Source organism: Mastigoproctus giganteus, chromosome 5 (assembly GCF_048544385.1).
Source record: "Mastigoproctus giganteus isolate SK-2022 chromosome 5, ASM4854438v1, whole genome shotgun sequence".
Classification (NCBI taxonomy): Eukaryota; Metazoa; Arthropoda; class Arachnida; order Uropygi; family Thelyphonidae; genus Mastigoproctus; species Mastigoproctus giganteus.
In genome coordinates, this window is record NC_143579.1 from 199,889,521 (window position 1) to 199,905,401 (window position 15,881).

Genomic DNA, 15,881 nt, shown 5'->3' on the forward strand with positions numbered 1-15,881 from the left:
TGAATAAATAAAACCTAAACTACAGAAAGAAAACTGTTTTTAAACATTCCAAGTGTTTCTTTTCTCCCAAGTTTTAAAAATACATTTGCACACAAAGATTTGATAGCTTAACCAATGAAATTTTATTGGTTAATTTCTCTCCCTAGTTCTTGGAAACCATAACAATAGGGAAGAGGTACAGTACAAACAAAGATTAAAAGATTGAGGAAAGAAAACAAAGCTAAATGCAGACATGCATCTGCAGTGTGGGTGCATGCTTTATTCAAACGAGGTAGATATGGAATTATCATGCCCTCCCTTGTCACACAGGGGGTTCAGACATTTCTGCATTACTACTGAAAGAGGACTGTGCTCTTTGTGGTAGCATACCACATTAAAAAGATTCTGAGAATCATTAAAAGGGTTTATGTAAATTACTATTGGCATGGATATGGAAAGTGATAAGGGAAAAATGTCAAACTGGCAAAGCAATAATAGATCTTAGACCATCATATGGCAGTTCAGCCATGGTTCATTGTAATGGCTTAAAGATTTGCTTGTTATACCCGTGAAGCTCTTAACTATCATGATTGTTTTTGCCATGAAATGTTGCTCATAAAATGCATCATTTCCGATCAACTCTTCTCTGTTTGCAGTTACCAAACTCTTGTTAGGAGTTCGACTGTATGTTAAGGGAAGTAGATTCGGGGAAGATCCTATAAACTGAAGATTTGAAAGTATACCTAATTCAAAGGGATCAAAAGGTGACATGGGTAATTATATGCTTGCTTCCTTGCATTATTTGCCACTACTAATACTGTTAACCGAAGAGAAAGAGGGTTGTTTTTGCAGACTAAATTTTGATCTCTTTCAACTTTCTTGGCTGCAGCCTTGGGGTCTTATCACAGGACTGTATGTTATGCCTGGCATTTCTTTTTTCCTCTGCTTGCTTTGCGTTTAATCTCTATTCTTGTCTCTGTTCGTCACTTTCTTGTTTCCTTTTATGTATGAGTTTAAGTTCTGCACTCAGTGATTTCATTTCCTCCTTGTTAGTCTGTGTTGTCTTCTTTTCTTCCTATGCTGGTTTCTTTCTCTGTCCTTGCATTATTGTGTCTTGGCACTAATTTACTTTCAGGGTTCTGTTCACTTTTATGACCTTGGTATGGTCATAAAAGTGATCTTATGGCCTTACCAAGAAATGTTTTAGTTGAGCAAATTGCAGCATCTGGAGACAAGGACTTGAGTTGATCTGATTAAGATGTTTAAGGCTTTGAATGGGTTGAGCAAGCTCAGTACTGGTGGCATTTTATTCTCTTTCTTAAATTCAAATTAAGGAAGAATGGTTATTGTTATGGAAATATGCAGTGTGAATAAATTCAAAGAAGTGCACAAATTAATGGAAGGGATGGACTGATATGCAAGATTTTTTTTTTGTTTTGTTGATACTTTATAAACTTGATTTCTTACATCATATGCCATTACTACTAATAAAAAAATATATCTTAATTGATTCCCCTGATACTCATTTATTGGGTCTCATACATTCCAAAAGCTTCGAAATTTATAGGGCCCTATGTCATTGGAACATGTTCCAACAACAGAGGCAATAGTATGTGATGTTGGAGGAAGTGTGTCAAACATAATGGGGACTACATTTAAGATTGTGTGTAGTTTCCTTTTTTGTGAACTTCAACTTTTATTTAACTTATGAGTTAAAATGTGGTTTTCACATGATTACCTTTGTATATAATAATTGTGGGAATTTTGAAAAATCTGTATGTGTAATTTCTGTCAGTACAGTCACTTTTGAATTTATTATTGTTATTATTTTTATTTATTTATTATTATTATTTTTTTGTTAACTAGATGGCAGATACATCGCAAAAAGTTGACACTAAGGAAAAAGTGGAGGGAAAAGAAAAGAAGCCCCATGCACCTCGTAACTATAAGTTACCGGGTGGTGTGTGGCGTTATTCCCGTTCACGCATGTACCATAGGCGTGGGTTATTTAAAGTAAAGAAAGATACAACTAAAAAAGAGAAACCCAAACGGAAACCTAGAAGCATTATTAAACCAATTGGTGGAGAGAAAAATGGAGGAAAGCGATTGGTTAAACTTAAAAAACAGGTATGTGTAAATAATAAATTTCTCCTTATACTTTAATGAGAGAGTCATTTTCATTTGTCTTTTCTTAATTTGCAATTAATTTCCTCTTTAATTATAGTGTGCACTGTAGACCTTCCGGTGCAAGTAAGATTAGCTAGGTAAAAAAAAATTGCCTAATGTAGATTTATTTGTATTCCTCTAAATCAGGGGTTGGCAAACTACGGCCCGCGGGTTAATATTGTTTTTTACATGAAAAAAATTAAAAATAAATCAAATTACGCGCTGCAATAGCCGATAGTCGAGTTGAGAATAATGACCGTATGTGCTGCTACTGCCTTCGCATATTCGCGTTCTGTCGTCTACCGTAGAACAAGTGTTGCCAGAATTTCTCTCAGTTTTGCTTTAGTGGCACATGTGGTATTGTCTGTCACGGCACTCTGCAATCTTTTTTTTTTTTTTTTTCCTTTTATTTATTACCCACCATTTCCATGTCACCCTCAAGACCAAATATGAAGAGAAAAGTGGACTTCGAATGTCGTGCTTTTAAAGCTGAATGGAGTGTGATTTATTTTGCCATAGAAATAAATGACAAAGTATCATGTTTATTATGTAATGACACAATAGCTGTGCGAAAAGAGTACAATATATGTCGTCATTACCAAAGTAAGAGGCGTCTCCGTAGCCAGGTGGGAAGGAGCATCAGTGCGTAGCACACGCTTCTTGATTAGACCGGGGTTCGAGCCCGTCACCACCAAATACAGAGGATGCGGAAAGGTCAGGGAATAACCACCGCATATCCCGGAGCAATATGGCCTTAGTTGCTAATGCTCCTAAAAACCAAAATAACAACAACCAAAGTAAGCACGTGGCACAATATTCAAAACTCACAGAAAATCAACGGAAGCTAAAATTGAAAAGTTTAAAATGTAATGCATCATCACAACACAACGCAATTTATTCGTTAAAATAAAAAATGATAATGAAGCAGTAACTAAAGTAAGCTTACGAATAGCTCATTTATTAGCCAAGAAAGGGAAACCATTTACCGATGGTGAATTAATTAAATCATGTTTGCTTGTGGCAGCCGAAGAAATGTGTCCAGACAAAATGGATTTGCTTCGATCTGTCAGTCTTTCGGCGAGAACAACTGTTAGAAGAGTTGAGGACATCGGGAGCCACATCGAGTCAATAAAAAGACAAGGCAAAAAATTATTCGAGGAGTCAATACTGAGTTTGAGGTTACTGAAGAATTAGCTTCTATGAATAGTCTGCATGGAACAACTACAGGTGAAGATATCTTCAAGGAAGTTGAGAAAATGCTAACACAGTACAATTTGCAATGGAATCAGTTAAAATGTGTCACAACTGATGGTGGTAAAAATATGTGTGGAACGGGGAAAGGATTAGTTGGACAAATTTTTAAGGCTTGTGAAGAAGCTAAATGTTCAAAACCTCTGATAATTCATTGTATTATTCACCAGCAGACTCTTTGTGGGAAATACCTCAATCTGTCATGTGTTATTGAACCAGTTGTGTTAACTTTATTCACTCTCATGGACTTAACCTCGTCAGTTTCATGATTTTTTTTTTATTAGAGATTGAAGCCGAATATCCTGATTTGCCCTACCATACAGCAGTTCGATGGCTCAGCAATGGAAAAGTTTTATTGAGATTTTTTGAACTCGGAGAAGCAATAGAAATTTTTCTAAATGAGAAAAACAGCCCACAACCACTATCTAACAATGAATGGCTATGGGAATTAGCATTTGCTACAGACATCGTGGGATATCTTAACGAATTTAACTTAAAATTACAGGGGAAAACAGTGCTTGTATGTGAAATTTGTCAAACAATGCAAATTATTATGTCAAAAATTTGCATTGTTTGAAACACAAATCACGTTAACCAAGTTTGACCATTTTCCATGCCGTAAAAAATTTCAAATATTAGCGAAATCCCCATTACCAAAAAAAATTTGCAGCAGATATATTTTCTGAACTGTAACTACAGTTACAACAGTTTTAAAGAAATGGATCTAACCCAATTCTATAAATATCTTCAGAAGATAAATACGGTCAATTAAAATCATATGCACGGGGATTTATATCTGTATTTGAGAGTACTTACCAATGTGAAAAGATATTTTCGAAAATGAAATATGTAAAATTGCAATACAGATCATTATTAACGGATGACCATTTGCAAACAACTTTAATGATAGGAAGTACTAACTTCCGAACTCCAGTATGATGAAATATTATCTCAGAAAAAACAATTACATTCATCGCATTAGTAAAAAATTTAACCAGTTCTATAATACGTTTATTAATAAATGAAAATATTTTATTCATTTTTTTGTAAGTTTCAGCATGTGTATAAATATTATGTAAAATATTACTTCCTAAATAATATTTTAGGAAGTCCACAGAAAAAGATTTTGAGCCTTTTTTTTTTTTTTTTTTTTTTTTTTGTTGCTCTACGAGTAGAATTACCCATGTAAATATCTTCGAGCTTGCTACCTGGCCCGCCAAGCTAAAAATTTTACGATCTGGCCCTTTCCAAAAAAAAGTTTGCCAACCCCTGCTCTAAATCACTGAATCTTTTACCCATAAATTAAAAATGAGGTATTCAAATAAATTTAAAAAAAAAAAAAAAAAATATTAAACATACATATAACAGTAAGTGTGCCTCTGTAGCAGGTGGGAAGGAGCAGCAGTGCGTAGCGCACGCTTCTTGATTAGACCGGGGTTCGAGCCCGTCACCACCAAATACGGAGGATCATCATCAGCCATTTTCAATCCACTGCAGGATGAAGGCCTCTCCAGCAACTTTCCAGTTCCTTCTGTTTTGAGTACTGGCCATCCATTTACTACTCAAAAACTCATGAATTTCATCTATCCATCTCCGCCTTTGTCTTCCAGGTTTTCTTCTAGCTCCTCTTGGGTACCATTCTGTTATTTTCTTAGTCCATCTGTCATCATGTCTTCGAGCTATGTGTCCTGCCCAAGACCATTTTAGTTCTTTAGTTTTGATAAGAATGTCCTTTACTTGAGTTTGCTGCCTAATCCATGTGTTTCTCTTCTTATCTAACAGTCTGATTCCCAATATAATTCGTTCCATTCTTCGCTGTGTAGTTCTTAGCTTCTCTTCCATTCTTTTGGTGAGTGCCCAAGTTTCACTTCCATAAGTCATGGTGGGGAGTATACATTGATTCATTATTTTACGTTTCAGACAAACTGGGATATTGCTCTTCAGTATGTGACTATATTTCCTGAATGCTATCCATCCAAAATTTATTCTTCTCTTGACTTCCAGCCATTTATCATTATTCCAGCTAATAACTTGTCCCAGATAAGTATATGACTCCACCTTTTCAATTACTGCTCCTTCAATCATTATTTCCCTTTCAGTGGCATACTTGTTCATCATTACTTTTGTTTTAGTCATATTCATCTTTAGTCCAAAATCCTTACTAACTGTGCATAACTGATTAAGATTTTCCTCTAATTCTTTGGGATCGTGGCTTATGACCACAATGTCATCTGCAAATCGTAAATGGTTTAGGTACTCTCCGTTCACATTGACTCCTTTCTGCGACCAGTCTAATCTTCTGAAAGTTTCCTCAAGGGCAGCAGTAAACAGCTTCGGAGATATTGTGTCTCCTTGTCGAACTCCTTTCTCGATTTTAAATTTGCTACTGTCTTTGTCTAGTCTAATAAAGGATGTAGCACTCTCATATGATTTTCTTCAAAATCATAATATATGGAGTATCTATGCCTTGTCTTTCTAGTGCCCGAAACATTGCCTTATGCTGTATAGAGTCAAATGCCTTTTCATAATCCACAAATGCCAGGCATAATGGTGTTTTATATTCATTTGCTTTCTCCATTAGCTGTGATATTACGTGAAGGTGATCCATAGTTGAGAATCCTGTCCTAAAGCCAGCTTGCTCTTTCGGTTGATTCTCATCAAGTATTCTTTCTAATCTGTTAGTAATGACCCTTGTGAACAACTTGTAGATATGGGATAACAAGCTAATTGGTCTATAATTTCCAATTTCTGATTTATCTCCTTTCTTATGCAGCAAAACTATGATTGCATTATTCCACTGTTTAGGCATCACACCTTTTCTAATGCACTTTGTGAAGAGCCTTGCCAGTTTTTGTGTTATGTCTCTTCCTCCCAATTTTAACAACTCTACAGTAACTTCATCTTCCCCCGGGGCTTTCCGATTCTTCATTTTCTTCAATGCATGTTCTACCTCATCAGGAAGAATATCGGGTATGTCGTATGTGTTGCTACTTTGCAATCCATCTTCCCCACTGCTGGTATCATTCCCTCGCTCCTTGTATAATTCTCTATAGTAGTCTTCTGCTATTTGAATTATGCCTTCTCTGCTGTTTATAAGTACACCATCGCTATTCTTCAGTTTCAGTATCATTTGTCTTTCTGTATTACTGCTCGTGGCTACTGATTTAAATCCTTTGTTTTCCCTTAATGCTTGTTCTACTTTTCTTGTGTTAAACCTTCTTATGTCCTCTCTGAGTCTCTTTCTAATGGCTTTGCATAACTCAGTATACTCAATTTTCTCCCTGTCAGTGTTTTTCTTGCTCTTCATTTGTCGTCTTTGGTTCATCATGACAAGTGTTTCTTGACTAATTTTTCTTCTTTGGATTTCTGTTTCCCTATAGGTTTCTTGGGCTTTATCACTTTCAGAAAGTTGTAATATTCCTCGTCGATATCTTGGTCCTGAGCAGTCTGCAGAAGCTCAAACTTGTTCTTAAGTTCCAGTGCATACTGCTTTTTCTCCTCCTCTGTTATTTCAAAGACCTTTGTATTATTTACTCGAGTCAGTTTTTTCCTTTCCTTTCCTACATCTATATCAAGTGTACATCTTGCCATTCTGTGATCACTTCCAACATTTACCTTATTCAGGACGGTAACATCATTCACAATATATCTTCTGTTAGTGAGGATGAAGTCGATTTCATTAGTTGTTAATCCATTTGGACTCTTCCATGTCCACTTTCTGTTCACCCTTTTCTTGAAAAAAGTGTTCATTACTGACATTCCTTGAGATTCTGCAAATTCCACAAGTCTTTCACCTCTTTTATTTCTTTCACCAATTCCAAAATTTCCTATAGTTCCTCTTTCTGCACTGTTTTGCCTTTTTCCAACCTTAGCATTGAAGTCCCCCATAATAATAGTGTAGTGGGTTTTCTGCTCATCTAGAAGACTCAATTTCAGTGTACATTTCTTCAACCTCTTCATCATCATGGCTCGATGTTGGTGCAATACGGAGGATGCGGAAAGGTTAAGGAATGACCACCGCATATCCTGGAGCAATGTGGCCTTAGTTGCTAATGCTCCTAAAAACCAAACAACAACAACATATAACAGTAAACTTCTTGAAATCTGGCACCTTTGTGTATTGTGAGAGGTGCTGGATTTTAACTTTCCACATGTTACAGGCATGTACCTAATATTTGAGCAGTTTTAGAGGAGCACATTTCAGTAAATATTAAGCACAAACAACTGAGCTTATATACATTTGTAAACATTTATAATCTCCTTTCATCTGTTTCTGTAGCTAGTAAAATTTAAACTGCGTGGATAATGCAATGGTCTTAGTTCTCAAGGCAGAACAAACTTTCCTTTGTAACAAGCTACCCTGGTATTTTACAACTTACAACAGTTAGCTTTTTTTTGTCTATTTCCCCATCTATTTAATTAGCATATAGGTTCTCCAGTGACACTTCAATGGAATAATAGAATTAGTAGATTTATGTATAAAATGAACAGCTGTGCATTTCCATTAATACAAAACATTTTTTTCTGTTTAAATCGATATGTAGTAGACTAACTCGAAGTTAAAGGGAGATAGAAAACAGTTAAAAACGATTTATAATATAAACAAACTGCAATGATGTATCAAATAGGGCCTATTTGATACATTATTTCATAACTACAGAACTGTTTTAAAAATTTAAATGTGAACTTATTATGCTCACTTTATTTAAATATTCAGTAAGAAGGTCTGGTGCACTTTCTTCTTTGGCTTCTGTTTCATACTATACCTAGTGCTTATAAAGAAATTTTCTGTTGGATTTGAAAGACCTTGAATAAATCCATGCAGTACATCTTCTGCCTTGTATGCTACCCAGTAGGTAGGACCATAATTTTGTTGTATTGCCACCTTCTGTTTGTATATGAGTAACTATTTCTACATCAGTTAAATATGCCCCACCAATTTCTGTATTACCATCAGCATTTACAAAATCACCAAATGACACTACTCATTCATGCCCAAAGCCAAAACCACAGCTATCTCCTGGAGGTCCCCCTCACTTTCTACAGGAAAACTTGTTATTGAAAATCCAGCTAAAACACTTTGCACTTGCTATTCTCATAGCCTGCAATAAATTAATTCTAAAAGCATTCCTGCCTTCTATGAGCTTAGTGCATTTCTATTTGACTTGCTTGTGATAAATTTTTCTTTAAAATTCTGACTACTTTGCTCCAAGGACAGAAGCACTGATGTGGTGTTTCTTGGCAGGAATTTAATTAAAACAGTGTCTACCAGTAATGATGTTTGATTCGTAGCATTTTGTTTGTGGGTTTCAATTTGTTTTTCAGTGAATTACTAAGGGGATGGCATAGCAGTATTCAGTGCTTGCAGGACACTGTATCCTTTTAGTAATACAGCAGACTCTCGATTTACTGGGATCAGATTAACCAGGACAGTTCAAGACCCCAAATTAAAAAAAAAAAAAAAAAAAAAAAAATCAACTAGAAATCATAAAATTCAAGTAATAACCAGAATAGGTATAAACAGATGTTTTGCAAGTCATAAATAAACAACAACAAGTGGCATTATAAGTCGTTATAAGTTGTTTAGAAATAGTAAAAATGATGGGTAAATACAAGAGTTGTGCTTTCAGTTAAACAAAAACTTGAAATTATACAAACGTTTGAAAACGGTGCATCCGTTAAATCTTTACCAAACCATACGCAACATCATAAAAAATAAAGGAAAGCATCGCATTGGGCATGCGAGTATTACGTAGGTTGCTGAACATTTTTTGATGCAGTAAGTCCCCGACGTATGCAACTTCACACTTACATAATTTTTTTTTTTTTTTTTTTTTTTAGCATTGTAAAATTTAAAACAAACAAAAAAAATAAGCAATCAATAACGATTATCACGGCACGCACAAATTGCACAAGTGAAATACAGAGTAACAAGCAAAAAAAAATAGGAAAGAGAAGATTCTTAATTTAAAAAAAAAATTTTTTTATGACTGAAGATTTCAGTGAAGGGGACACATATTTTACCATAATAACATAAAAACCCACAGAATTCCAGCTATCAAATGCAATAAGATTGAGTTTACTACCTGTGTATAATGAATTGCACCAACAGAAAAGCCCAATAAACCAGAAATTGCAAATTGTTTTATGGTAGTGACCTCCAGAAATGTGCTTTAGTAAAATGTGAGATCGTGTGGTGTGATAATGAGTTTTTGCCTTAACCCTGTGAAATTCTTTACAAAAAATTTCATTTTGACCATTATCATGGTGCTGATTAAGAGAATAAGTGACAGCAGTACTAGTAAATCTACCAACGAAAGGAAAGTGGCAGATTTGGATCAGAAAATTAAAATAAATATGAAAATGGTCAAACATTAACAAGTATCATGCTGAATTCAGATTTGTCAATAATAATATAGTAGTAATATGTTATTAGTCATCCCTGAGTTACGTAAAACTCTACTTATGTAAAAGGTCCTGGAACATATCTCTTATGTTCCAGGAACTTCTGTATTTTTGGATTAACCAGGAAATCGATTATCCGGTGGTTTTTTTTTTTTTTTTTTTGCCAGCTATCCTGGAAAATCGAAAGTCTACTGTATTTGATTGATAATTAATGCTTTTTTTTTTTTCCTTCAGTGCTTGATAGTACTAAAGACTTGGTGTTAGGTTCGTACTGATATTCAATTGTCCAACATGTACCTTGAAAAAGTAGTTACCAAGTAAAGAAAGCTTCCATAATGACTTGAAAACTGGTCTTAAAAGTTTTGTGGAGAAGCATTTTAAAACAGCTGTTTAAAAGTGAGTGGCAAATACAGAAATTAAGGTCAGTTAGTACCAATAAACAAAGCTTATGATGTATTCTGTGAATTTACAAGGGTGGATTAATAAGTAACTCACTATAAGCTGTAACACCTTTGTTATCTGAGATATTGTAACCATACTTCACATACATAGCATACACTCTTTCAACTTTGAAAATATCCCTCAATGTAAGAAACACCACACTCACTGCATTTTCTCCAGCATCCTTTCTGGGCAGTGAATGCACTTTGCAAAAATTCAGGAGGCTGATGTTTAATGTTAGAAATGAGTTCGATATCACTCTCAAACACCTTGCCATGCAGGTCTTCAGTCTACAAAAAAAAAAAAAATCTTGTGGGACGAGGTCAGTGGCTTTGGGTAGGTGAGGCATTATGATCTACGCCAGATGGGCAGTCTTTTGACAGTTTCATCTGTCTGTGTGCACTCTTGCATTATCCTGGTGAAATTTGATGTCCTGTCAGTTCAGTTCAATCCTTTTGGTTTTCAAAGCTGCCAGCACCGAGCGTTTCCAGAAGATCTTCCCTGATCTTTTTCCTTGCAGCCATAATCTCTCATGTGACTAGCTTAGGTATCCACCAAGAACAGTTTTCTGCACCCCAGTCTGTTCATGATGGTCAAAACACTTTCCTCTGACATTTTTGCAGCATTTGTCACTTGTCTGGTGGTCATGCACCTGTCATTTCGATTGAGCTGGTCAGTGAGTTCTTAGTTTTCACCATTTGTGACAGATGATCTTCCGGTTCTTGGTTTGCCCTTGATGTCAAAATCACCTTCCCGAACCCATTGGAGTCACTTCTGGACTAGCCGGGTGGGTAAAGTGCCTCCCTGGCAACCCTAAGGTCGTGGGTTCGATTCCCGCCTCGGGCTTGGATCAAAGTACTACAAAAACCTTGGGAGGTGCATTATGGCCACAGAAGCCTATGCGCCAACAACTACCAAAAATAAAAAAAAAAAAAATAAATAAATAAACTTCTGGACATTACTTTGATCAATTGTCTGGTCCCCATAGACTGCCAGAAGTTTTCGATGGATAGATGTGGCCAAGGATCACCCGATTTAACAGGAACGCCATCACACACCATTGCTGGAAATGGCTGTCAATTTGTCCATCCATATCTTCAGATCTAAAAACATTAGAAAAATATTGTGTGTTAATGGATAAAGGATAACTGGATAACTGGTAATACAATGAGTGTTCATCATAAATTTCCCATCCCTTTCCTTATGTGCATTTATATAATTGTGCATTACTTGTTAATTCACTCTTTTACATCTGATATGGGATGCAGTGTGCTATTGCTTCTGTAAAAGTTCACAGAAATTACAAAAACTTCAAGTAAACCAGGCATACTTTGATTTTGGACAAGAATAAGATATTGCCACAAATTCTTCAGCTAGTGTGTGTGTTTTTTTTTTTTCTCTCTCCCTCTCTTTCTCGTAGCCTGTCTGTGAGGCTTCAGATTACACAAGTCAACAGGTATTTTTCACCAGGGAAAAAAATATTTGACCGGCAATATGTTTATTTATTCTTCCTGCAAATACAACATTTGCCATTAAAAACCCTTGATAGAAAAGATATGAAGGAAATCATTCTGTATAATTAATGGAGGAGATAAGTGCTGCAAAAATTGCTAAAAAAATTAACTTATTAGATACAGTTTATATGTTAAAAAACTTGATGTGTAACTATAAAACTATAAATATACTTAACTGCTTAAAAGCACGATTCATCCATGAAAATCAAAATTACAGGAGGGAAATGGAAGAGAACAAAGCTTTTGTAGAAACTGATGGAGAATTAGTTGAATTTAATAGATGGAGATATTGTAGTAACTTCCACCACTTTGATGAAACATGATATTGCAGTTGATTTTAAAAAAAAAATGAAGACCAGTGGTGACCTGCACAGTCTTCAAAATAAGGTTTTTTTTATGTGAACCCCAAACACGAGAGGTATTAGAACCTATAGTACTTAGTACCGTGCTTGGGTTGGAGGTCGAGAAGACGAAAGAAGATATTTGTTGACATTGGACTTTAACTTCTGTAGATTTTAATTTTCAGGAAATACGTATGAAGGAAGGTTGTTCCAGAAAACTGCGGTTGAATGAATAAATGAGGAAGATGAAAAGTTTGTTCTGTGGGTTTGAAGTTGGACAGTAAATGGATGTTGGCTGGTGGTGGCACGTGTTTGGACTGTTTTGAAAGAGAGAGTGGGGATTATAGAAGCCAGTTCAGAAGAACAGTGCCCATGGAAGTATCTGGAGAAGAGGCATGCAGCAGAAACAGTACGTCTATGAGAAAGCGAGTGGAGAGACTCTGTTAGAGATGAATCATTAATTAACCTAACTGCCCTCTTCTGAATGGAATCAAGAAGCCTGAGAGGGGTTTTGGGGGCACCACCCCAGATGTGGGAACAATATTCCATGGCAGGGGGGATTTGCGATTTATACAGAGTGAGCAGCTGTTTGGAAGAAAAGTAATACCGAGAGCGAAAGAGAAAACCAAGATTTTTAGATGCAGAGGAAGCAATATTTGTAATGTGCTTGTGCCAAGAGAGATTAGAAGTCAGGGTAATCCCCAAAAGAGATATATAATTTTTCCTAGAAATCGGAGTGTCACTAAAGATAAGCATAGGAGCAGAAGAACTCTTTTTGCGAGATATAAGACAAGACTGAGTTTTAGAAGGGTTGAAATCAGCTAAGTTGTCTTTGCCCCACTGGAGAATTACCTGAAGATCGGCATTTAAGGAATTGGTAGCAGATTTTCGAGAAGTTGAAGCTGGTTGAGCAAGACAAGGTTTCTCAAAATGGAAAGTTGAATGTAATGTGCTATCATCGGCAAAACTATGGATAGGATTTCCAGTCAATGGAAGAAGGTCATTGATATACAGAAGGAAAAGAGTGGGGGGAAGAACTGAACCTTGGGGGACACCGGCATTAGTGGAGAAGTTAGAAGACAGAGATCCATCTACCATCACCCTCAGTGAGCGATCAGAGAGAAAACTGGATAACCAATTACTAAAAACAGTTGGCAAACCATAAGATGGAAGCTTGTTTAGAAGACCTTTATGCCAAACACAATCAAAAGCCTTTGAGATGTCAAGAGCAACTACTTGAGTTTCACCGAACCTTTCCATTGAATTGGTCCATAAATGGGTAACATAAGCCAGAATATAACCAGTGGATCGACACTGAAGGAATCCATACTGGCGATCGTTGATCAGACGGAAGGTTTCTAGGTAGTTTAAGAGTTGGCGGTTAATTGATTTCTCCATTACTTTAGAAAGAGTAGAAGTAATTGGATGGGAGGGATTTGTCACTCTTTTTAGGAACTGGCTGGGTATGAGCAAATTTCCAAGCAGGAGGAAAAACACCTTTGGAATAAGTGAAAAAGGGCAGCAAAGAATAGGAGTAAGTTCAGGAGCACAGGTTTTGAGAACAAGTGGAAAAATACCATCAGGACCTGGAGCTTTCTTAGCATCAAGATTCATCAAAATCCTTCTGATATCCTTTTGACAGAAGACCACAGGAGGCATTGAATGGAGCGTGTTGGGAGGTGTTTTACCAAGATCATTAATACATGAGCTGGAAGAAAAATGGGATGCTAGCAGGTCAGCTTTATCCTTGGCTGAAGTGACAACAGAACCATCTAATTTTGACAGAGGTGGGAGCAGAGATGGGCAAAAGTTGCGGCCAATAGCTTTGGCAAGAGACCAGAATGCTCGACTACCATTAGGGCAAGAAGCAAGTTTTCTACTCTTAGCCTGTTCAAACTCTAGTTTGGACTGATTAATAACTGCTTTACAATTGTTGCAAGCTTTGGTGTAGGCAGAAAATGAAACTGAAGAATTAGAAATAAGCCAATTACGATATGCAATGTTCTTCTCTTGAACAGCCGTAGAACATTTATTGGAAAACCAAGGTTTAGATAAGGGACGAGATTTTAAAGTAGAGTGTGTGATAAAGGATTCCATTCCTGCAAGAATAATTTCACTGACACGATCTGAGCAAACGTTGACATCAGAAGTTTCGAAACAGTAATCCGACCAAGGAAAAGAAGAAAAGAAGTCTCTCAGGTTATCCCATTTTGCATTCTTGTAATGCCAAACAACACTAGGTTGGCAGTAGCCATGAGATAAAGGTTCCATTGGAGAAGAGACAATCACCAGGTTGTGATCTGAAGTGCCTAAAGGACCTCTCACTTCCACCGTGTACTTAGAAGGTTTGTTTGTGAGAAAAAGATCAAGCGTATTTGCTGTATGATTAGGATTGTCCAGTATTCTTGTAGATAAATGAACAATCTGTGCAAGGTCATTAATAATTGCAAAAGCCTCAGCATCTCGACCTGTTGGGTCAGTGTGACTAGAAAACGGAAGCCAGCTGGAGTTGTGAACATTAAAATTACCAAGGAAAATTACCTCACTGTTAGGAAAGTTGGACTAGAGAAAGTCAAGTTGCAAAGAGAGGAAGTCAAAGAGCTCCAAGTGATTAGTGGAGTTGGGAGAACGGTAGAGACAACAGATGAATTTGACACAATGAGGTAGAGAGATTTTAAGCCAGAGAAGATCAAAAAGAGGAGATTCCAAATTGCCAAGTTCTCTGGCAGGGAATATTAGAACGGACATATGCATAAGTGCCACCTTTGAGGCGAAGGGAATCATACAGCGAATAATTTGGGCATCTGAGATGAGCAGTAGTTGAATCAACCGATAACTGAGATTCTGTCAGGAAAAGTACATGGGGTTTGGCAGACTGCAAGTGGAAATGGATATCGTTGAGATTAGAATTGAGACCACGTATATTTGTGAAATGAATTAGGAAGTCCTTGGGAGGTTTAGATCTTTTTGCAGATAAGCTTACTCTATTAGTTTGACAAGTCATGGTGCATTCAATAGTAAGAAAAAGTGGGTGCGACATGCTGTATGAAGTAATGAAATTTTTGGATATGGCGTACATGTTGTAAGAATATACCCAGATCCTTGACATAACGTGGCCGCGGCAATGCTCCCCGCATACACACTACTCGGACTCCCTCCAGTCACTATCTGGCAAAGTAGAGGTAGCAAGATTATACACTAGCTGATCCGGAAGCCTCCTAGAGAGTTACCAATAGGTTCTGTCCAGTGTACTAACTAGCGGCTAGCCTGCGAACACCGTTTTAGAGCTGTACCCTCGAAATATAAGGAATATTGGATCTCGCCACGACATTCGTCATAACCTCAAAAGTCATCAATCATACTGCATGATGGAAGAGATAGGGAAGAGTTAACCGGAACTTAGCTCTAGAGACTAAACTTGTGTTCCACCACTTCAAGCCTCCAATAAGCAAAGTGGTGGTATTTCACCGGTTGATGAGTCATCTACCACCTAGTACTGCCTGGTAACATAGAGGGGTGGCGTTCCTCCATGTGTCGAGGTGTGGGCGCCACACCTCGACCCCTGCTTACGTTGGTTCACACCGGGGTGGTCACCCACCATGTACTTGTGCATGGAGGTTATACCCAGGATTATTAACAGTCCCACCATTGTGAAGGTGCAAGCAGAGGATTTGGCTGACACAGACCATCCAGACTTCGCCGAAATTGGGTCCACTTGACTTGAGTGTCACCCAAATATCAGTTCCATCAGCGTTTTAGACTCCCAGATAGAGCAAGTACAGCA

General features: G+C 37.0%; 1 protein-coding gene across 1 annotated transcript in view; it reads left to right on the top strand.

Moving 5' to 3' along the window:
- RpL6 (ribosomal protein L6) overlaps positions 1-15,881 on the top strand; it is a 41,995-nt gene that overhangs the window by 12,528 nt on the left and 13,586 nt on the right. Inside the window, exon 2 of the mRNA XM_090373644.1 lies at positions 1,846-2,106. Coding sequence (XP_090229770.1) covers positions 1,846-2,106 — 261 coding nt within the window. The remainder of the gene's footprint in view (positions 1-1,845; positions 2,107-15,881) is intronic.